We start from the raw sequence: 21,969 nt of genomic DNA, 5'->3' as shown, positions 1-21,969 counted from the left end.
GCCTATTTACAAGGTAATTTGATATTTGAGGATTTTCCTGAAAATTCGATTTATTGGTAAATACAACGTTTAGAGTGAAATCTAAACTACCGTAATCCTTTCAATTCTTTGAACTTCTAGTTTTAAGCGAAAGTAACTGATCGACAAATACTGTGCACAAGAGAACAATAACAATGCTCACATTTCCTTCCTCTCTTCTCACTTCTCGTCAGACCACCCGGGCGGCTCCAGCAGCTACTAGACGGACAGGGATACAAAGCAAATATGATGATCGAAAACTTACCCACCCAAACAATGACTATTACCTACTTCTCTGTTTTTCCATCATCTTTTATGATCAATATAACGGGGGATAACTTAGAATTAACCAGCACAACCAAAAGTTCAACAGGAAATTTTAAACAAAAATTGGAAGAATTGGAACAAAAAAGAGCCGCGGAGCACTGGTGTTGTGTGTTCTCGAATTACATTTTTTCGGTCGTCTCGCCAGTCGGCCATTTTTAGAAAAAAAAACGTTATCGATGTGGTAGGTCGATTGTCATAAAGGCGCACTTGCAAGGGTTCTGTATTTCAAATTTGAGAAAGTTGAGAAAACAGTATTATACTGAAAATAAAAAATAAGGAAGTGTATGCGCAACTTTCAAAAGAAATTAGGTATAATTTCTGAATTTGGGAAAGCTCACGACGAAGTGTAATTATTTTTTTAGAAGTTTAGAATTTTTTAAAACATGCTAAATGTTTTTAGAAGTTTTTAGGTTTAGGAATATTCACAAAAAATGTATCAATTTAAAATTATGTGCCTCCAATGTTCCCAGAAATCCTTGCGCAGATAATTATAATTTAAATTACCGCGCAAGAAGTTTCTAGGCCACACGGCCGTGTACTCCACTCGGACAATTTATTAATTAAATTGTTTAATTTACATATATATGTTTCTTCGATTTTAGAATATTTTTATAATGTTCCCACTCACATTCTCGCCATCAATTTGACAAATCATCAAGTTGCACACACATTTTCATTTTGCTCGATGTACCCGTCGAACGATAAAAAATGACACATGGTCTCATTCTCACTCTCTCTCCGATTTTCGCATTGCCCTTTTTCTTATCACTTCCGACCTTTAGTTTTTTTTTGTAAAATTCGTACCGATTGAGAAGTTTTCTCTCTCGTTTTGGGTTTTAAAAAAGTCTGCGCAAAAAACTAATTTTTGAACTCCCTCTCTTTTCAGGCTGCATTGTGCGAACACCTTGTCTTTATAATGCACACAATGCATTTTATTCTACGACAAATGCGTTTTTTGCTTTTACTTACTTTTTGTTTTGAAATAATCTTCTAAATTCCATGTTCTAATTAGAAATTTTCATGTTTGGGCAATAGATATTTATCATTGATTTTCAGTAAATGACTGCTAGTTGTTTTTTTTTAATTTAGTTGTTGGTCACCTTGTCTCGTGATTAGGCTTCAAAATTTTGAGCGACCGGGCGCCGAACTTTACAATTGAAAACCTACATAAAAAACATTCGACTTGAGAGATAGCAGAGAGAAAAGATAATTTCTACGGAACAATGTACACCTTTCTTTTTTCGTAAAAATATATTTCTTGATGATAAAATTTTCATTTTTGTACCCGTTTGTGGCTTAATTTTATCAGTTCGAAAATATTTTTAACGAGTTCAGTTATTTTTCTTTTAGTTAATTTAAATGCTCTCTACACAGAAATTATTCAATTTTCAGAACTTCGAAAATGGAGAACTTCTGGTCGATCGTCGTGTTTTTTCTACTCTCAATTCTCTTCATTTTATATAACATATCGACAGTATGCCACTACTATATGCGGATTTCGTTTTATTACTTCACAATTTTATTGCATGGAATGGAAGTTTGTGTTACAATGATCCCTTCTTGGCTAAATGGGAAGGTTAGTATTTTTTTAGAAACTGGAATTTAAAATGAACTTTTATCTAAAAAAAAAAAAGAAAACACGTGTTAGTTCTTCATGCATGTCGGAACACATTCTGCCGAACATCAGTGAAAAAAAAGATAAAACGAGAACATGAAATTTAGAGAATAAAATGCAATTTTGTACAGTTTTTTTTCCAAGATCTAGAATAGATCTGGAATAGAATCTAGAATAAAACAAAATTATTTCAGGGTGCTGATTACGTGTTTCACTCGTTTTTCTATTGGTGTAAATGGACTGGTGTTCATACAACAGTCTATGGATATGAAAAAACACAAGTTGAAGGTCCGGCTGTAGTTATTTGTAATCATCAGGTAGGTCAAATTTTCAGTAAAGCTAAAAAATTGAGTAAAATGCCGAACATCAATATTTCGTTGGCACCGAAACAAAAAAAAACTCAAATAAGTTCTTCTGCCCTTTTCTCCAGCTACAAAAGTACTAAATGATGGCAGTTTTCCGCATCCAAATTGCCTTCTCTCTTCGTTTTTTTTTTGTTTCTTCTGGTGCTCCGCAGTGCCATGTTTCAATGTCTCTCTTTCAACGATCACTAATTTGAGATGGTGGTCTGTTGACTCCACCCCGCATAGAATTTTAATCATTTCTTGAGGCTTCGTGGCAAAGAAAAATAAAAATGAAGTGGGAGAGAATGCACTTTTGTATGACTAAAATAGAATTTGAAAAAATGGGGGCCATTTTCATGATGAGTGAGTGATGGGTGTTCTAGAAAAAAGAAAAACGAGAATGGAAATTTGCATTTATATCGACACTTACTACCGGAATATTCAGGAGAGAAAAATTGATTTTTGAAGAATTAAAATTATTGTTGTTTTTTTTTCAAAAATAAAAAGTCCAAAAAACAAGTCTGTTATACACGTAAAAGCAGAAGGCGTCAATATGCAACATGAGAAGTCGGTTGTAGCAGTCAGGAATGAAATAGAGAGAGGTCCTGACTTCTTTTCTCTCTCTCTCTCCCTCTGGGGGAAATCAGGAATCGAAAGGAGTGTGAGTGAGCTCCTAGAGCTTTGCTCTTGCCCAATTGGCTCCGTTGACTCGTGTATGTGTGTGTGTGCTCATCCAACTGTATAGATGAGCAGCTCATTAGACATGATTGGGAGAACTCAGAAAAGCATTCGAGAAGGCGCAAGTTGGTGGTGATTTGTAAAAAAGCTAGGAAGATCAGAAAAGGAAATTGAGAAATGAAAAAGTGAAAGTAAATTTTCGGAACGCTAAATAAATAGAATTTAAAATAATTCGGGAGCTCTCCGGAGCTCAAAAACATATATTTTCCTAATAATAAAATTATTTTCAGAGTTCTCTCGACATTCTATCGATGGCATCAATCTGGCCGAAGAATTGTGTTGTAATGATGAAACGAATTCTTGCCTATGTTCCATTCTTCAATCTCGGAGCCTACTTTGTCAGTTGCTTTCTGTCCCCCACTGCTTTTTTACATACGCAAACATAGTCTAGTGTCTAGAAATCTGAATGTTCCGTTATATTTTCGAAAGAGTTTGACAAATACAAACACGCCGGCGTAAAGCTATTGTTTGTCTGCAAGGGAACGAATTTACATTTTTTATATGGGTGGCCATAGAGAAATTGAGTCGGTGCTCGTTGTCTAGTTGTTATAGGAAAGGGGAATACGGTATTACTTGTTACACTTTCAAATATTTTAATTTTTCAGTCCAACACAATCTTCATCGATCGATATAACCGTGAACGTGCGATGGCTTCAGTTGATTATTGTGCATCTGAAATGAAGAACAGAAATCTTAAACTTTGGGTATTTCCGGAAGGAACAAGAAATCGTGAAGGAGGGTTCATTCCATTCAAGAAAGGAGCATTCAATATTGCAGTTCGTGCGCAGATTCCCATTATTCCAGTTGTATTCTCAGACTATCGGGATTTCTACTCAAAGCCAGGCCGATATTTCAAGAATGATGGAGAAGTTGTTATTCGAGTTCTGGATGCGATTCCAACAAAAGGGGTACGTTAAACTTTTATTATTTTTCGCTTTTTTTTTCGTAAAAAATGAGCAAAAAACCAAAAATCGAGCAAAAAAATTTAATACACTGAAAAATTCATAAACATTTGAATTGTATACTTTTCCAAAAAATCAAACTCGAAATTACAAAAGGAGTGCAATTTTTGTCAAAATATTTAAGTTTTCCGAAAAAGCGTTTCAAGCATAAAAACATTTTCGTTTTTGAAAAAAAAAATTTCTTTCGCATTTTTTTTGGTTTTTTTTTGGAAAAATTCACTTGTTTCTCAGAGTTGATGATTATTGTAAACCCCCGGGTTTTTTTTTCAAAAGTATCCTATTGAACATAAATGATTAATTACTAAGACAAAATAATAAACTTTCAGCTCACTCTTGATGACGTCAGCGAGTTGTCTGATATGTGTCGGGACGTTATGTTGGCAGCCTATAAGGAAGTTACTCTAGAAGCTCAGCAACGAAATGCGACACGGCGTGGAGAAACAAAAGACGGGAAGAAATCTGAGTAAAAAAACTTAATTAATTTTTTTTGCATTCTCGTCACAATTTGTTCATTTGTAAATACATTACAAAATCAAATTCTCATGTGTCCTTTCCGTTTCGGGTTGTTCATTTTTTGTGTATCTAGTTGTTCTAATAGTTAGTTATACTAATTCTTCTAGTTTCGTATTATTGCACCCTGTAACATTTTTTCGTTGTCAATAAAAATACATTATTTAAATTTTACTACAATTGAACACGAATTATAAAACAATTGAACGATTTAGGGGGATATTGGCTGAATTTCAGCAAAAATTGGTAGAATTTTTAAAAACAAAGCAAGCAAAAGAAACCTATAAAAGGCACAATATTGGTAGTGGTAAATATTATTTGTCAGATGGGAATGGGGAAGGGAGATTGTTTCTTTCTACAACAAAGAATTAACAGAGGAAACTGATAGTAAATATAGTTGGCGGGGCAATCCAAAAAGATTGAAACAATTCAACAACAATTTAGCGAAGCAGTAGTAGAGGGGATGCAGAGGGTAGCGATAAAATTACTGTTTTATATACCAGATCTTGGGGATGAAAAAGAAGCACATTTATATGAATCAGGATGAAAAGAGAAAACACTGGGAGAATACTTGAATATGGGAAGAATAATTATTTTAAAGGATTGTGCATCTTCTCTTGTTAGGGGTTCCTTCAGAACGAGTCGAGCGAAGAGTGTCCGTATTTCCACTTTTCGGTGATGGAAGAGTTCCAGTTTTCAAGTTCTGAAAATTTAACTTAATTTATTCGAAATTTAAGATTTCCGTATTTATAAATATTATATACTTTCTTACAAGTTGTGGGCGGGGCCTATTTTGTAAGCACATTTTTCCAGAAATGTCTTTTCATTTTTTATTTTATTTTCTCTTCACATTCAGGGAAATTTTCGATTATCAGATAATTTTAACGGGAAGAATAAACATATAAACATTGAAGTCACGCTTGGGTTACTGTAGGTGGCAGTATTTCGCGGAAAATTTTGCACTGAAAATAGTTCCCGCCCATATCTTGGCTATTCTGAGTTTTTAGAGTGAATGTAAGTATAAGAATTCAAATTATTTGCTCCTAGATTCTTACTAATTTTATATACAACAATTGCGGGATTTTTTTCCCAGAAAAGTGTGACGTCGCACGATATTAATCGTGCGTCTTTTTAACACTAGTTGAAAACTCTGCGTCTCAATTCCCGCATGTATGTAGATGATATTTTTATGGTACAGACTATCAGTTCTGATATTTCAAGTTCCAAATTCAATTTAAAACAATAAACCCTATTAAATAATAAATTTTTAAAATTGCCTGTATTCAAGATTTATTTATGTATTTCTTTTCAATTTATTTCCATTTGTCTTTCTAACTATTTATTCTAAATGTGTATCTGAAAATCCGGCTAATAATAATAACTTTTCACGAGTTTTTGAATTTTATTTACAAAATCAGGCAAGAGCATTAAAGCTATTATTGAAAGAACTATCGAAAAACGTATCATTATACATGTATATAGAAGGCGAAATTCATCATTTTTGATCACGAAGATGACGTCTTCCGTGTCCACGAAAACTGTTCAGCGGAAAGCGTTGTGAAGTAATGAAGACATTTAAAATCTAAGAATATGTGACCTCAACCCGTCATATTTTTTAAATTTTATTTCACACGGGGTTTTGGTCACCAGTTATGTACAACCGTAATATTTACAAGCATTCGAATTTTCTTTTTTCTGTGCGTTGTGAGCGTGTATTTGTGAAATTGATAGGTCAGTGTATGCACTGAAATATTAGTTTCAGGCAATTCTATACCTCATCGACCTTCTGCTCGACGTGTTCGGCTGTCTTCTTGGCTTCATCGGCAGTGTTCTTCGCAGCATCAGCAGCCGACTTCTGAAATAAAGAAAATATAAATAATTTCTGATTATCAATAAAATTGGACAAATGTTGGAAATAAAGTTGTTTTAGATGTATTAAATGACAACATTGATTACATATTTTTCCATGATCAAATTATTTTTCTAATCGAAAAATTAGTTTTTTAGTGGTGAAATTTAGCGGACAAGACATGTGGATTAGGCTTTTCTACGTAACATGAAACAGGTGTGTGATAATAGACATTTGGGGATGGAACCTGAACCTTTGCTGTTGATGGTGATGGAAATGTGTAGAAATCATCTGTAGTTGTTGGCATAATTCCACATACTTCATTTACCGCTTCGGATGTTAGCTGGGAGGCCAGAATGGCAGCAAACTAGACTATTTAGTTGATTAATATTGAAGATATTAAAATGGTTAGGAAATTATCGAAAAATCTTAATTTAATGTTAAAATACAACAGTTAACACACTCTAGACGTGCAAGAAAATGTCGAAAAAACAAAACGTTTCCTACTAATATGAAATAAAATGGGTTTCATCTAAAAATTAAAAACCAGTAAAGATTTTTTGTGTTTCTTAAGAAAAAACGAGCCAACATCGAAAAAATCCAACCCAATAATAAATCTATCATGCCGGAACCCAACTCAAGATATTAAAATACCAAGATGCAAAAGTGAACTCTACTGTAAGTTTTTTGTATTGATGAGTGGAAAACTAAGAAAAACGAGCCATATCGAACCGATCCTCCTGATCCTTACCCACCTCAACCTCGGCGACAATGTCTTCCACTTTATCAGGAACATCATCCAGTGTTTGCTCGTTTAGATCTTCAACAAAAACTGGCACTGTCGACGTCTTCTCAGGAGTAGAATAGAAGAATTCCCTCTTTTTCTCGTGCAAAGCAGCCGCGCGTTGACCCAATGAACTTTTGACGACATTCTGATGAGAAGGTAGTGGATAAGAGGTTGGTGTAGAAGCAAAACAGAGAGAAGTAGTAGAAGTAGATGGATAGATTAGAAGTGAAGTGATGGTTGTGAAGCAACGTAGTAGACGATGTAGACGCAGAGAGAAAGTAGCTGAAGAAGCTGTTGACAAGACGAAGACGATGACGATGAGAAAATATCAGAAGCTAGGGGGACGAAGGAGTACAAGCAGAAAGATCGGAGAAAAACGTCACAAAAAGGTAATACACTGCAAAATAGAGGATAGAGGGTTAGTAAGACAAGGACAACCATACAAAGGACAAAAAACACACTTGAATGACAGGGAAACATGTAAATAAAAACAGTAATTTGGAGAAAAAATGAGGCCACACTAAAATTTTTAGAAAACATTTTAAATAGAGGATGAACACACTTAGAAAAAAAAACGTAGCACTACTTGCAAGCTACAAAATTTTCTTGTGATGCTCAGCTAATTGAACAGCACGAGTTGCAACAATTCTTGAGACGTACCTCGACTTCAGCGGCCTTCGATGTAACTGCTTCCTTAGTATCATGGGCAGCTTCCGATGCGGATTTCTGAAATAAAAATGAATGCATGATACTTGTAAAATTGAAATCAATAAAACTCACATGTGCTCCGTGCATATAATTTGATGCAGCTTCTTCAGCGTCGTGAAGTTTCTCTCCGACTGTGTGAACAGCGGACGATACGGAGTCAGCAACGGTGCTGACAGCTGAAGTGGCCGAATCATTGACGTATTGAACAGCATCTCCAACAACAGAAGCAGCTCCCTCGAGCTTTTCCTCGGCACTATGAGCAATACCCTTGGCAGTGTCGACGATGGAATACTTAGTAGACTCTGCACTTTCCGAAGCATTGTCCTTTGCTGCAGCAGCGTTTTCTCTAGCCTCGTCCACAGCCGTGGTAGCTGAATGATGGATGTTCTCGAATGTTTCTCCAGCTGTGTCTTTCACGTCATCAGCCTTGTCTTTGGTAGCATCCCAGGCATCGGCAATTTTTCCTTTGGCATGATCAGCGTGTTCTTTTGCAGCGTCGGAAGTTTCCTCCCCTTGCTTCTTTGCAGATTCCACAGCATCCGAAGCCTTATCTTTCGCTTGTTCAAAGTAATCTTTAGCAGAGTCGGATGCCTCCTCTCCGTGCTTCTTGGCAGAATCCCAAATTTCCGATGACTTATCCTTGGCTTGCTCGAAATATCCCTGAGCAGATTCCTTAGCGTCATCTCCGTGTTTCTGAGCAGAGTCGAGTGCGTCAGAAGCTTTTTCCTTAGCCTGTTCGAAATATTCTTTGGCAGATTCTTGCGCATCTTCACCATGTTCCTTTGCAGAATCGAAAGCATCGGAAGCTTTTTCTTTGGCCGAATCATAAGTATCTTTGATTGCGTCTTCTGCGTCATTTGCGAGGTCCTTGGCACTATCAGAAGCATCTTCACCGTGTTCCTTTAAAGAGTCGAAAACATCAGACGTTTTATCCTTTGCAGAATCCCAGACATCGGAAGCTTTGTCTTTTGCATCTTCGACGTAGTCCTTAGCAGAATCAGCGCCATCATCAGCGTGTTTCTCAGCTTGTTCATATGCTTCAGAAACCATTTCCTTAGTTGACTCCCATGCATCGGAAGCCTTTTCTTTGGCAGCATCATAGGCACCCAAAATTGCATCTCCAGCGTCACTAGTGAGGGATTTCGTACTGTCGGAAGCTTCTTGTCCTTCTTTCTTAACAGAGTCAAGTGTATCCGAAGTCTTGTCTTTAGCAGAATCATAAGCATCCTTGGCCGCGTCGACAGCATCATCAAAGTGCTTTTCTGCAGAATCTCCAGCATCGGAAGTTTGATGTTTCGCAGAATCCCACATGTCAGTAGTTTTCTCTTTGACAGAATCGAAAGCGTCTTGGGCAGCATCAGCAGCATCAGACGCGTGATGCTTGGCGGACTCGAGTGTATCGGAGGCGGAACTCTGAAACGAAATAATTGTTTGAGTGAAAATTATTGCTTTATTTTTTATTCAGACTCGTACAAGATGTGAGTCTTGAGGAAATACAAATACATTTTCTTTCGTCTGAGTGTTTTGGTAATTTTTCTTGGGAAAACATTTTGTGAGTGTGATTCCAACAATATTTTAAAGAATTTGTTGAGCAATAATTTTTATTTCAGGACACTGAAGATACATGCCATTATTAATTTTCCCCAAGGCTCACAAGCTCGTATTAAATTTAATTAATTAAAGGCACATTTAAAAATCATCTGAAAGAAAATAACTGCATGTTTGCTGAAACCTCTTATCTGGACATCTTTTATTTCTTGTTATATATACAATAAGACAAGACAATACAAGACTACTGTGACAGATCAATGGGAATCGAGGACAAGCAAGCACGACCAATTCAAATTATGTACAATTCCTTTATTATTAAACAATAAATTATTCGAAGGAAGAGAAAACATTAAAGTACTTGTGGTGGCTAACCTCTACGGTATCCTGGGCATCAGAAGAGTGAGCCTTAAACGAATCAGCTACATCAGAAGCTTTTTCCTTAACGGAGTCATAGGCTCCAGAAATTTTATCACCGATTGTCTCAGTGATAGATTTGGACTTGTCCTTCGCCGAGTCAGCAGCGTCTCCAGCAGATTCCTTGGCATCGGAGGCCTTGTCCTTGGTGGTATCCCAAGCATCAGAAGCCTTGTCCTTGGTTGAGTCCCAAGCGTTGCCAGCCTTATCCTTGGTGTTGTCCCAAGCATCTCCAGCCTTGTCCTTGGCCTCGCCAGCCTTGTCCTTGGTTTTGTCCCAGGCGTCGGAAGCCTTATCCTTGGCAGAGTTATAAGCGTCAGACGCTTTGTTCTAGAAAGAGAAACAAGGTGTTAAGCAGGTTTAGAAGTTGAGAAAAACGTAAAATCAGAAAAGTCAGATTGTTATTGCTCAAACACTCGACATTTATAAATTTTTATGATCAAAAACTACTACCAAATGAAGGAATTCCTACCTCAACGTTATCCTTGGAGTTGGTTGAGTGGGCCTTGAAGGAGTCCGCGATGTCGGAAGCCTTTTCTTTGACAGAATCGTAAGCTCCAGAAATAGCATCACCAGCCTTTTCGGTTAGAGACTTGGACTTGTCCTTGGCGTCTCCTGCGGCATCGGAAGCCTTATCCTTGGCATCAGCGGCGTGGTCCTTTGTGGAGTCCCAAGCATCACCAGCCTTATCCTTGGTGGTATCCCAAGCATCGGCGGCTTTGTCTTTGGCGTCACCAGCCTTGTCCTTGGTCTTGTCCCAAGCATCAGAGGCCTTATCTTTGGCAGAGTTGTAGGCATCTGCTGCTTTGTTCTGAAAACATATTGGTTAAACATATTATTACAATCAGCAATTTCAAAAGTTAAATCTTTTTTCTAATTTTAGCTGAAATTGTTATATATTCTCACCTCTACATTATCCTTGGAGTCAGTAGAGTGGGCTTTGAAGGAATCTGCGATGTCGGAAGCCTTTTCTTTGACGGTGTCGTATGCTCCAGAGATGGAATCTCCAACTTTGCCAGCAGCCTCAGCAGTTTTGTCCTTGGCGCTGACAGCAGTGTCCTTGGTGGATTCCCAAGCTCCAGAGATGGAATCTCCGATTTTCTCCGTCATCGATTTAGACTTGCCCTGAGCATCATCTGCGGCATCGGAAGCTTTGTCTTTAGCCTCTCCTGCCTTGTCCTTGGTATGATCCCAGGCTTCTCCCATCTTATCCTTAGCTTCTCCAGCCTTATCCTTGGTGGTATCCCAAGCATCAGAAGCCTTGTCCTTGGTGGTGTCCCAGGCATCTCCAGCCTTTCCTTTTCCATCGCCAGCCTTATCCTTGGTGGTATCCCAAGCATCACCGGCTTTGTCTTTGGTGGTGTCCCAGGCGTCTCCCATTTTGTCCTTAGCCTCTCCAGCCTTGTCCTTGGTCTTATCCCAGGCATCGGAAGCCTTATCTTTGGCAGTGTTGTAGGCGTCGGCGGCCTTGTTCTGAAAACGTAAAAATAAGTATTTTGATCGGAATATTTATATTCTAACCTCAACGTTGTCCTTTGAGTCAGTCGAGTGGGCCTTGAAAGAGTCGGCTACATCGGAAGCTTTTTCTTTGACGGAATCATAAGCTCCCGAGATTTTGTCTCCGACCTTTTCAGTGAAAGACTTGGTCTTATCCTTAGCATCTCCGGCAGCATCCTTGGTGGAATCCCAAGCATCTCCAGCCTTATCCTTGGCACTGTTGTAAGCGTCTGAAGCCTTGTTCTCGACGCTGTCCTTAGCATCACTAGCATGGGCCTTGAAAGAGTCTAGGATTCCCGAAGCCTTCTCTCCGGCTTTGTCTTTGTACGATTTAGCTGTGTCAGCAGCGTCATGGGCATTCTCCTTGGCATTTTCGGCAGTGTCAGAAGTGAGTTGCTTGACAGACTCGAAAGCATCAGACATCTCCTCTCCTGTTTGGTTGGCAAGATCCTTGGCATTGTCAGCGGTATTTTGTGCTGGCTCCTTGAGTCTGTCGGCAGCCTCAGAAGCAGATTCCTTGACGGATTCGTAATTATCATTGAGCGCCTCTCCGGTTTTGTGAGCGTTGTCTCCAGTGATGGAATCCTTCAACGATGTGAACGCATTGGAGATCTTGTTTCCAGCGTTTGAAGCGCTTTCCTTAGCCGAATCCTTGGCATCGTAGGCACCTTGGATCATAGAATCCTCAGCGTCGCCGACCTTCTTTCCGGCTTCAGAAGCATAGTCTCCGGCAGCAGAGACTTTGTCGGAAGCATATTGCTTGGTGCTGTCGTAGGCTCCACCAATCTTTTCACCGACGGTGTTGAACTGAAAATTAATGTTGGATATAGAAATTAAAGTCAGAAACTCACTGCTCCGACGACTCCGTCCTTGGCTCCAACGGCAGTATTTTCAACTGATTCGTAGGCGCTGTTGGCGGTGTCTTTAACTTTATCCATAAAGCTCATTTTGTTGTGCGTTGTATTCTGTAATAAACAAATTATTATTATTGAGTTCAGAAGAAGATATACAAAATTTTATAGAAAGTTGGAAAAAAGAAAAATGAAAGTGGGCCTGAATGAAAAGTTTCTAGACGTTTCGCTCGTTTATTAGAAATTAAAGAGAAGCTACATCCTACAGATAAATATATTTACTTGAGAGATCGTATTAACTTTTCTGAAAATATAAGAATAGAAATGAATAAAAGAAGATGAGTGAATCTACTACAGCAAAAGCCTTTATATACTAGTCACATTGTCCGACGACCTCGATCACAGCTCATATGATAAAAAATGTGGATTCAGGAAAATTCTACCCCCAATCTGAAGGCCTTCACGTGCCCGCCCCTTGTCAACAGGCGAGAAGGGGGGTTTCCCACAAGAGACAACTTAGAGACGCAGACATCTAAGTGAGACGGTGTCAACAAAAACATGATCATTGGTGCGCTAGTCGTCTTTGAGCTTCTCAACTCTCTTTTTTGATGTTGTTTTCTGTTTCTCTTTGTTTATTTGAATAAGAGAACGCTAAGAGATCATATGTTCACTAGCGCTAATAGAATTTCAGACTGTCACTCTCTATGTTATCACGACCGTAGTGCATTCGATCTGTTTTCGCAACTAGACAGTCGGTGAATCAAAATAGAATGACGTGCAAACGTCATTGTGTTATTATTAAAACTTGATGGTCTAGTGCACTATGAACTGATTCTTGAATTTAGAAACGAGAAGATACCAAATGATGTGATTTGTAAATAACTACTTATAAACTCCTACAAGTTAACTATTCAATTCAAAATTTGGCAACTACTTTGATGCTGGCCACTTTGCTGCTCTAGATTTCTATTCATTTTTCTTTCAAAATTTCTACCTAATCTCAAAGGGTCGACAATTCAATTTTCGGACCAACCAGCGAGCTGAAAAAAGTAAATTTGGAACGTTTACATCAAGAGAACAGTTTTCGAAAATGAGTAAACTTAGTACTGAAAATATTTCGGTTCAAATTTTTCAAACTACTTCTAAATTTAAATCAAAACGCCAACCTCAACGAATCGCCTGGATGGTCCTGGTTGCTCAAGTAACAAAATTTGAGCGGGGCGCCACTGGTTCATGACCAGTCTTTTCAGATTTGGATTCGAAAGCATTATGAGAATTGCGGGGGGAAATTGTTCAATTTTCAGAGAAATTTTTGGTTGAACCTAATGAAAATGCACCGCCTTTTATACAGGGGACAGACAAAATTGATGATTGGTCTTTGAGACATTACCATCTGGCGAGCTTTGGACGTTTCCAGAACGACTTGTTCCACTTGTTTACAGTTACGCCCCATTTTTGGGACCTCAAAAACCGAAACAACAACAACATAGTATAACAGACGCCCCGCCCATTTCTGATGCTTCACGAGGATTTCCCCAATAATTTTGTCCACTCGTTGGCTAGCATGACTGTTTTTTGGTTCTTGATGCTTTTTTTTTTTTTTTTGGTCGATGATACGAGCTAAGAATACGATTCACTAGAAAATAGAAAAAAACAAGTAAGGGAGCACAATGTTTGTTGGGTAACAAAGCTCTCAAGGCTTATTTATTGAGAATGGAAAGAAGTGCTGTCGCCTATTCCCAATGCAATTGCTGCAAGACTTTTCTAGAATTTTCTCGAAAAACTACTATGCTAATTGCTATTCTGAAGCTGAAGAAGATGCTGCATAAGGAGAGCGATCAATAATCGAATATCGGAATAAAACCAAAAGTGAGTGTTTCGAGCTTAATATAAAAAAATTTAGAATATAAGAAATTTATGTAGATAATAATTCTGCTCAATAACTAGCCAGGAAAGTTAAGAACCGGGAAAAATAGAGAATAGGAGTGAAACATTACGCGAAAGCTTGAGAAGAGTCCAAAAATTAGGAGAAAATGAATAAAAACGAAGAAAAGAGCAGAATATTCAGATAAAGTGAATGAAATAAAAAAGAAAGTGTGAATAAGTTGTTTACTCTTTTTAAATGTAAACAACATTAAGTAAACAAAAACAAGTAAACAATAAACAACTTGTCCAAAAACTGTACACGAGGAGAAGAGTGTTTGCGGACTTGAATTACCGCGAGTTTCAAATTTAAAATTTGTAGCAATTTCGAAATTTTGAACAGAAAAATCCAAAAAAGAATTTTTGAGAAAATTAAGCATATGAAACAATAGGATGGTAGAAAACTAAAAATGCAAGAGATGCAAGAAATCAAATTTGCGTTTGACAGTTTTTTCATTGAATTCTAGCAATCATTCGAAATATTTCTTTGTTCCATAAGAACTGATAAAAAATTAACTCATTGAAAATTAACAAATTCTTTGAAATTTAAATGAACTCCGAAAATTTTTAAAACTAAAAATTCCAAATGCTCTCAACCGATTTTTCCTTGAAAAGAAATCCAGTTTTAATGTTTCTAAAAGTTTAGTAGAGTTAATTTCATCTATTATAAAAAAAAGGTAGATTAGCATTTATCGAACTTTTGTATTAGAATACCCTTAATTCAGAAATGTGACAAAGAAAAAGAAAAATAATCGAAATTCAACTTTTATGAACACGATTTTTCAATTTTGGGAAAATCTTTTAGTTTGAATTTCCTCCAACATGAGAACTGATTGACGCTGATTGGGTCGAAAGTGGGCAGGTCTTATTATTTTAGAAGGAATTCAAGAATAAATTTGCCAAAAATCAAGTTTTTTAGAAGTTCGACTTCTCATTCTTTAGAAATTTACTATCATTGACACTCTTGAGTTTTCTTACTAACAAGCTTCAGTGATTTTTAATAAGAGAAGATAATTTTTTCAAAACGTGAACATGGTGTGATAGGATATGATATATAAATAATATGATAATTGTTTTGAATTGAAACTAGGAAAATACCAAAATTATCGTGAGGAAATTCATAATATAGAAACCTACATGTGAATAGCAAATAAAAGAATAGGAATAGATGAAAAATAATAATAGAATTGAAAAAAATATCAGCAAGGCCTGATAGAAATAATAGAAAAACATAAGTAAGCAAAGGTGTAGCATTTTAAAATAAATAGGATAAAAAGGAAGAGCGAAAGGAAATGAAATTCAGTTTTAAAGAAAAACAATGTTAATTGAAAGTGTTTCCAATGTACTTTTTTGTAGGGAAAATGCGTGTCAAAATGAGAACAATCGAGGTCATTTCCTTCCGGCAAACCCCGCAAATAGAAATATTTGGAAAAAGAACACGAACGGAAGCAAAAAAGGAAATAAGAGCTCAATTTGTGATGCGAAGAGGTTAAAGTGTGGAGTGGAAGATGATGAAGCGTGAAATATAAAAGAAGAAGGAGTGAAGAGATTGTAGAACAGAAAATCGAAGATTAAAATACTGCAAAAAAAAATAAAAATAATTAATAGAAATTTAAGAGAGGTAAGCAAAATTGGAAATGGTTCATATAGGAGTTACCGTATTTTCCATATTAGTGTTGTTTCCTCTATTATAAACCTTTCCATATTGCACTCTAAATGAATAATTGAAAAATATTTTGCATACAATACGAATATGAAAATTACGATTTTTTTGAAATAGATGTTAAAATAGAAGTTAAATAGAAGTAAAAAACTGAGAAATAAAAATTCAGATAATCACAGATATAGCATATAGAAACAAAAATAGTAGTAGCTGAATAATAGATTTGAATGAAAGTTGAATACAAACAAAGAACATTTTAAACGTTAGAATTTAATGAGAATATGAGAAATACTGAAATTTGGAATAATAACGAACAATAATACAATAGCAAAATGAGGGTAGAAAATTCTCGAAACATTTTTCTTCTCTATTATAAATTCTGAACGATGTATACGCAATGCATGGAAAAGAGCGCCAGGAGTGGGTTTGACCTTGAGTGATTGGTCTGGCACAGTGCCAAGATGGCTTGTTTACGGACCGATGACAGTATAATTTTTATTCCTCAGACAGAAGGTGAAACCTTATATATAAGAATGTAACACTAACTAATACGTTTGGGGGTTTTAGAAGGTAAGGTAAGTTGTTATAAAGTTCGTAATAATCGTAATAAAATTAAAATTAAAATTATGCACGTTCAACGAAATAAATGCTACTATTCTGCCGTGTGCTCTTGCAAAGTTTCTAATAAATTTTCTAAAATTTCCAAAAGGTAAATCTGGTCTCGCAACAAGTCAGTGTACTACTATTGGGGGGTTTTTTTTTGAAAAGTGACTTTGGAGGTACAAATTGTTTCTCAAATAGTAACTAGGTCTCACAACGATATCAAGATACCTATTTACTTTGTTTGCTTCAAATACCAAATCAAACAAAACTGGCCATTTAACATGAAAATTTAAGTTTATGAAGCTTTCTGAATTACTGAAAAATCACGTTCGAATAAACAACATATGGTTGTAATTTGTTCCAATACAGTTTTTTTAATGTGTTAAATTAAATTCTCAAATGAGAGAAACTATCCTAACACATTTACAGTTTTTTATTAAATTTGTTCCTGACATTTTTGCAGACAAGTGCATTTTCCTATTCCTAACTGACAGCTTCAGGTTCTACAAACTACTAAAAAACAAAAAAAAAGCAGTTAACCGACAACAATGCTTCGCTAGGCTTAACACTTAAAACATGAATGGAGCTGGAACGGTGCCAACAGAAAGATAGATTTATGGCTCAACGAAAAACATTTCACATGAGAAATGTAAATATGATTCATGATTTGATTCAGATCGTTGTGATGTTAAAAAACGTTTTCTGAATATTTCTGATCAGTAGTCTTTACTTCTAAATCTCCAGCTGTACCAGTCGTTACTCAATCAATTTAGTCATATTCCATTTATTTGCAAACACTATCTGATCAATATTAACTGAACCATATTCATGAAAACATGTTCTCTAGAATCATCAGACATTTTGCATAATCCCTATAGTTGCAAATCGATCAGCTTAAAATGCCGAGGAAAAAAACCGGAATAGTTCGAAAACCCAAACTGAAACATGGAAACAAACACAGATTTCTGGTGTGAGTTGAATGTCTCATTCAAAACGGAAACAGCAGCAAAAAAGTTGACGAGTTCGAATGTATGTGTGTGGGGTGTAAAGGCGGGCGGTCCTCCTCTATCCCTCACTTTCTACTCAATTTCTGTTTCTCCCCTCAGATCAGTTGGGGTGACACTAAAACGACGAAGAGGGCACCAGGAGGGAAGGAACACGCAACAACAACAACTCTTTTTTCTTTTTTTGTTCTAACCTCGTCCAACAGCAAACATTTTGAAATACAAGCGACGCAGAAAGAAGCATGAAACCGAGATTAAATAACATCTCAAACGGAGAGTAAACGTTAGAGATGTTACAGAATGATCCGTGCCCTTTTTATCTTCAAATTAAACAAAAAACATTTCAAAATTCCAGTAGTAGGTTTTGAAAAAAACATCCATGTGATGGCGATGATACGTAATTTGAACTGATCGACTTCTGTTGAGCCGACATGAGGTTATGCGGGGGGAGATCTCAGTAAAAAAGAAAGAGATGATGGGTTCAAAAATCTCAATTTTCAAAAAAAAAGCTATCAAGTAGTAAATTTATTTGCTGAAATTGTGTTTTTTTAAAGACCACTACTTCAGTATCTCGAACTAAAAAGTAGGCTGAAAAGCTTGCTTGATTGTCATTTACAGGTGTAGTAGCCAGGATGGGGATTTTGCATTGAAATATTCCTATTAGACTAAAATTTCGAAATACCACAGAAGATAAACGGAAAAACTCGGTAGGAATAAAAATGTCATCTTTTAAAAAATATTATGAAAAATACTATTAAAATGGGATTATTAAAATTTGGCTACCTCTCGGTTTAAATTTTCTCTAAAATGCGAAGCCACGCAATCATTCTGAATGTTTTTTCTTCAACTCCGAATTCGAGGCAACCTATGTCTGTCTCATGCCCTGTGCCAATTCTCAAAAAAACTGAATAAGCTGACCCTCATGGAATAGGAGTTATACTTAGAAAATTAAACCAGTCAGTTCGGTGAATGAAGTGATTGAGGGGTGCTCACAAATATCTAGCATTGCTCATGAATTGTAATTTATAGCTTCAGAAATATATCCACAATAGAAAACTAAACTTTTCCTTTCAACTCACTCACTATCAAATGTTATTATTATTATTCGAATAGTAAAATCGGGAAGAAATGTGCATGTTGGAAGGAACTGTTCCTATGTTTTTGTGGTCAATGTTGATGGGGACGAGGGGTTAGTCACCCCTGGGCTGTTGTACATTCGACACAAAAAAAAACGGGAGCGGAGAGAGATACAGTGAGAGAACAGAGAGCTGTTGATTTCATAATATTGCTGCTGGTAGTAGAGACTTGATGGCTTGTGATGGTTCATGGACAAAGGGCAGAGGGGAAAGAGATTTGAAATAGAAATGAACATTGATTGAGCGTTGATGAATCATGAGGAGCTTTTTGTTGTTGATTGACATGGGCAGAAAAGTTTGCACTTGTTGTTTATTATTTAAAAAACTCATTTGCTGATAAAATCTATTTTGCAATTTAGATTTATTAAGAACTTCGAAATGAAAGAGGGATTTGTGTTAAGCATCAATTCTTGCTCTCGGTGTCAAACTAAATTTTCAAAAATGTGATCAAAAAATTGAAATTCCCGATGGAAATATATTTTGGGATAGTCTAAAGTTGCTTTATAACTTAAGAAATAACTTTGGTCGATATAATTGTCTAGGCATATCCTGTAACAATTAATGCCGTATATCTATTCTACCAATTTTAAAGCTTTCATTTCAAATCCCAGCTGATTCGACGCGCATTTCACTTGTCTAATTAGCTTTTGCAAGGGGTCAGAGCATCAACAAGAAGAGGATGCAGAAAACAGATGTGGAACACAAGGATGCAAAAATAAAATATAAACCACCGATTGGATGTCAGTTTGAATTTAAAAGCAAAAGAAAGCGAAGAAATGGAGAGAAAATAAATGGAGGGTGACCAGGAAATTGTCCGTTTGGAAATGTTGGAGTAAAATAGAACAAAAAAGGACTTACGCTGGACTCATCAGTGTTGATGAGTTTCGCTTCGAGTAGTTCTTCAGCGTACGAGTCATTCAAAGAAGACGGTGGCGTTTTTTGACTTTTTGGCTCATCGAAATGCTGGTTTCCAACTTGTCCTTGTGCAACTGGGATAACCTCGTCAACGAGCTTCTTGCTCAATTCATCGAGAAGGTGGTCAGCAGATTCGGACATCTCGTCTTGCTGCAAATGAAGAAAAATGTATTGGATCAACAAGACAGGTGGAATGTGAATTCAAATAAATTGAATATAGTTCAGGTGTTTCATAAGTTGTTTCAAATTGTAGATTAAAACATTCGATTTGTTTTCATTTACTCATTTTTCGAAAAAACTGGGAACGGTAGCTTTTTGGGAAAAATAATATTGTTTTTATATTCAAAATTAAAAAAGTCTGATTAGACTTTTACAATGCTAAAAATAACCTTCAATTATATTTTCAATTTTTCTGCAAAAGAAAACATAGCGGTATTGTCTTTTGATGTTCAAATTGAGAACAAGGGACACAAAAAAGAAAGTGACAACATTTTTCGCAGAAATTTGAAAGTAAACAGAACAGAATTCAGAGAATGCGTGCCGTTTGGACAAAGTTTCCGAATGGCTGATATCAGTGTACTGATATCTGTTATCAGTATCAATTGTGAGGGGAAACGGCTAATTGGTAGTGACAGAGTAGTTGACTAAAATTACGAAATGGGTGGGAAGGGTCAAATGATACAAATTTTGGCATGAAAACAATTGAAATTTTCAAAAATAAGAAGATGAACTGGATCTTTTTTGTCTTATTAGGAAGATTATCATGTACTAATGGTTTTGTAACATTGAAGCTGAAGGTTTTAAAGACTTAGTAGTTTAATTATGTTAATTGGTTACTGTTTTCCCGTTTTCAGAGAATTTCAAGCAAATCATCAGAGATGAGCACCACCAGGTGTTTCAACTAATATATAACTACATAGGAGCATCAAATTAAAAAAAAAGTACGCAAGCTCTTCTACAGTCCCATTGTGGAATCATGGTAACATTGTTTCTTTCGCAACATTCCTTCTTCATCTTCACTCTGTTTTTCCCATCTGTGTTGACATTCCATCACTTGAGAGCCCGAACTTTCTTTACCACCCTCCCATAAGCACATCACACACAGCTGGAGAGTTCAAAACCGAAAGCACTCTAAATCCTTACGCTCATCATGTTTCTTTTTCCTAGTGGGAAAAACTGGAGTTATTGGAAACGTTTTCAAGAAGCCTATCAACGTTATCAGTTTCTCCGATAATTTTTTTTTGGGAAATTAGACAAGTTTTATCAGACCTGAGAAAGTTTGAAACCTTTTTTGCTCATAAAATTATTCTACCGATACTTTGTTGTTTTTCAGCACGGGATCTACTAACTGGATTGTATTCATATACACAATTTTAATATTACACACTCTAATTTGGTAATTTTCAATTGGGATATTATCATCTGTCAACTATCTAGATAAAAGTTGTGTTACCTGTAAGGTGATGGTTGGTGGAGATGGTGATCTTGACATATTTGAACTGTGTTGGTTTTTGTAAAGAAATATGAAGGATTTGTGATTTCCTGGAACAATTGTTAATAATTTTCAGTGAATAAGATTATTTATTAAATACGGTTCATGCGAAAAGAAGATGTTCAACTAAAATAAATTTGAGAAATTGTTCAAAAATAGTTCTGTAATCAACTTGTGCGTTCATTCTGTTAAAGGTGGAGTGGGGAAATTGCTTTAAAACATGCCTATGGAACCACAAAAAAATTTTAAAAAATTTTCTAATTTTTTTTACTATGATATTTGGTCATTGTGGTACCATCGGCATGTTTTAAAACAATTTCCCCACTGGCGCTACTCCACCATTAACACTTCGAGAGTTCCTATGAATAAAAGACAAAGAAACTGAACAATTTTGAATATACATTCTTTTAAAAACTAAGCAAACGAGCTTTCGTTTCTGGGTCATTAGTCATACGTCCTTTTTTTAAATTACACTGGGGACGTCCGATTTTATGCGCTAAAGCTCTGCTAACTCACTAAAACAACTGTCTCTTTATATTTTTCACACTTAAGTCTAGTCAACTGTACGACAATTGCTCTGATGTTTCACGATTTTTCATTTCTGGAGTCTTTTTTTTTTCGAGAAATGATATAGAAGTTTAAGGAGACCCTACATTATAAATACCTAAAAATTGCAAATAACTGTTCTACTAAATGATAGCGACTTTGAGTAAAACGAAACTTATCAACTTTCAAAAAAACATAACTTGAAACTTGATTTTGCAGAATGAAAGTGCAAAGGTAAAGACAAAATGAGAAAAAAAATAATTTTGAGTATCGGGAGCAACTTTTTATCTCTCTTTCTGTCTCTTTACCCCCGCAATCGGCTTCTCATTTTTGATTTCGGGAGCACGAGAAGATATGAGTGAGCATTGGATTTGAAGAGATCTCCGACAAGGCAGATGAAAGGATCTTTGAGCCGAAATAGAAGGAAAGAGATGAAAAAACGAAGAAATTTCGGGATAAATGGACGGAAGGAACGGCATGTGGAAATGGTTTGACCGATTGAGAGAAATGGGGAAC

The 21,969-nt window shown here is 36.2% G+C and overlaps 2 protein-coding genes and 3 non-coding genes across 22 annotated transcripts; 3 read left to right on the top strand and 2 right to left on the bottom strand.

The window, feature by feature from the left end:
- Window positions 1-1,737: 1,737 nt before the first annotated feature.
- On the top strand, window positions 1,738-4,680 carry acl-2 (the record flags this gene model as incomplete). 2 transcript variants are annotated; one of them, NM_001269246.5, is made up of 5 exons in its annotated part: window positions 1,738-1,921; window positions 2,155-2,277; window positions 3,273-3,380; window positions 3,648-3,950; window positions 4,331-4,680. In NM_001269246.5, the coding sequence occupies 5 exons, from the start codon at window positions 1,748-1,750 to the stop codon at window positions 4,469-4,471; spliced, it is 849 nt and encodes a 282-aa protein (NP_001256175.1). The 2 variants fall into 2 exon arrangements, with proteins under 2 accessions (NP_001256175.1, NP_001256176.1); NM_001269247.3 differs by lacking the exons at window positions 1,738-1,921; window positions 2,155-2,277; window positions 3,273-3,380 and having other exon boundaries at window positions 3,690-3,950; window positions 4,331-4,471.
- On the bottom strand, window positions 4,662-20,907 carry lea-1 (Plant Late Embryo Abundant (LEA) related; the record flags this gene model as incomplete). 17 transcript variants are annotated; one of them, NM_001269231.3, is made up of 12 exons in its annotated part: window positions 5,110-5,217; window positions 6,289-6,369; window positions 7,119-7,295; window positions 7,811-7,876; window positions 7,931-9,271; window positions 9,782-10,153; window positions 10,296-10,634; window positions 10,730-11,296; window positions 11,345-12,127; window positions 12,172-12,285; window positions 19,359-19,565; window positions 20,869-20,907. In NM_001269231.3, the coding sequence occupies 12 exons, from the start codon at window positions 20,905-20,907 to the stop codon at window positions 5,110-5,112; spliced, it is 4,194 nt and encodes a 1,397-aa protein (NP_001256160.1). The 17 variants fall into 17 exon arrangements, with proteins under 17 accessions (NP_001360514.1, NP_001256170.1, NP_001256169.1 ...); NM_001373086.2 differs by lacking the exon at window positions 9,782-10,153 and having other exon boundaries at window positions 4,662-5,217; NM_001373085.2 differs by lacking the exon at window positions 7,119-7,295 and having other exon boundaries at window positions 4,672-5,217.
- On the bottom strand, window positions 12,537-12,833 carry K08H10.15. The gene has a single exon (NR_069246.1). It is a non-coding gene; the product is annotated as an Unclassified non-coding RNA K08H10.15 (non-coding RNA).
- On the top strand, window positions 12,555-12,737 carry K08H10.16. The gene has a single exon (NR_069247.1). It is a non-coding gene; the product is annotated as an Unclassified non-coding RNA K08H10.16 (non-coding RNA).
- On the top strand, window positions 13,602-13,656 carry K08H10.14. Its single transcript, NR_069245.1, has one exon. It is a non-coding gene; the product is annotated as an Unclassified non-coding RNA K08H10.14 (non-coding RNA).
- Window positions 20,908-21,969: the final 1,062 nt, after the last annotated feature.

This window comes from Caenorhabditis elegans, chromosome V (assembly GCF_000002985.6).
Source record: "Caenorhabditis elegans chromosome V".
In the NCBI taxonomy this organism is placed as follows: Eukaryota; Metazoa; Nematoda; class Chromadorea; order Rhabditida; family Rhabditidae; genus Caenorhabditis; species Caenorhabditis elegans.
The sequence above is the reverse complement of the archived record's forward strand: the minus strand, read 5'-3'. Positions and strand labels throughout refer to the sequence as shown.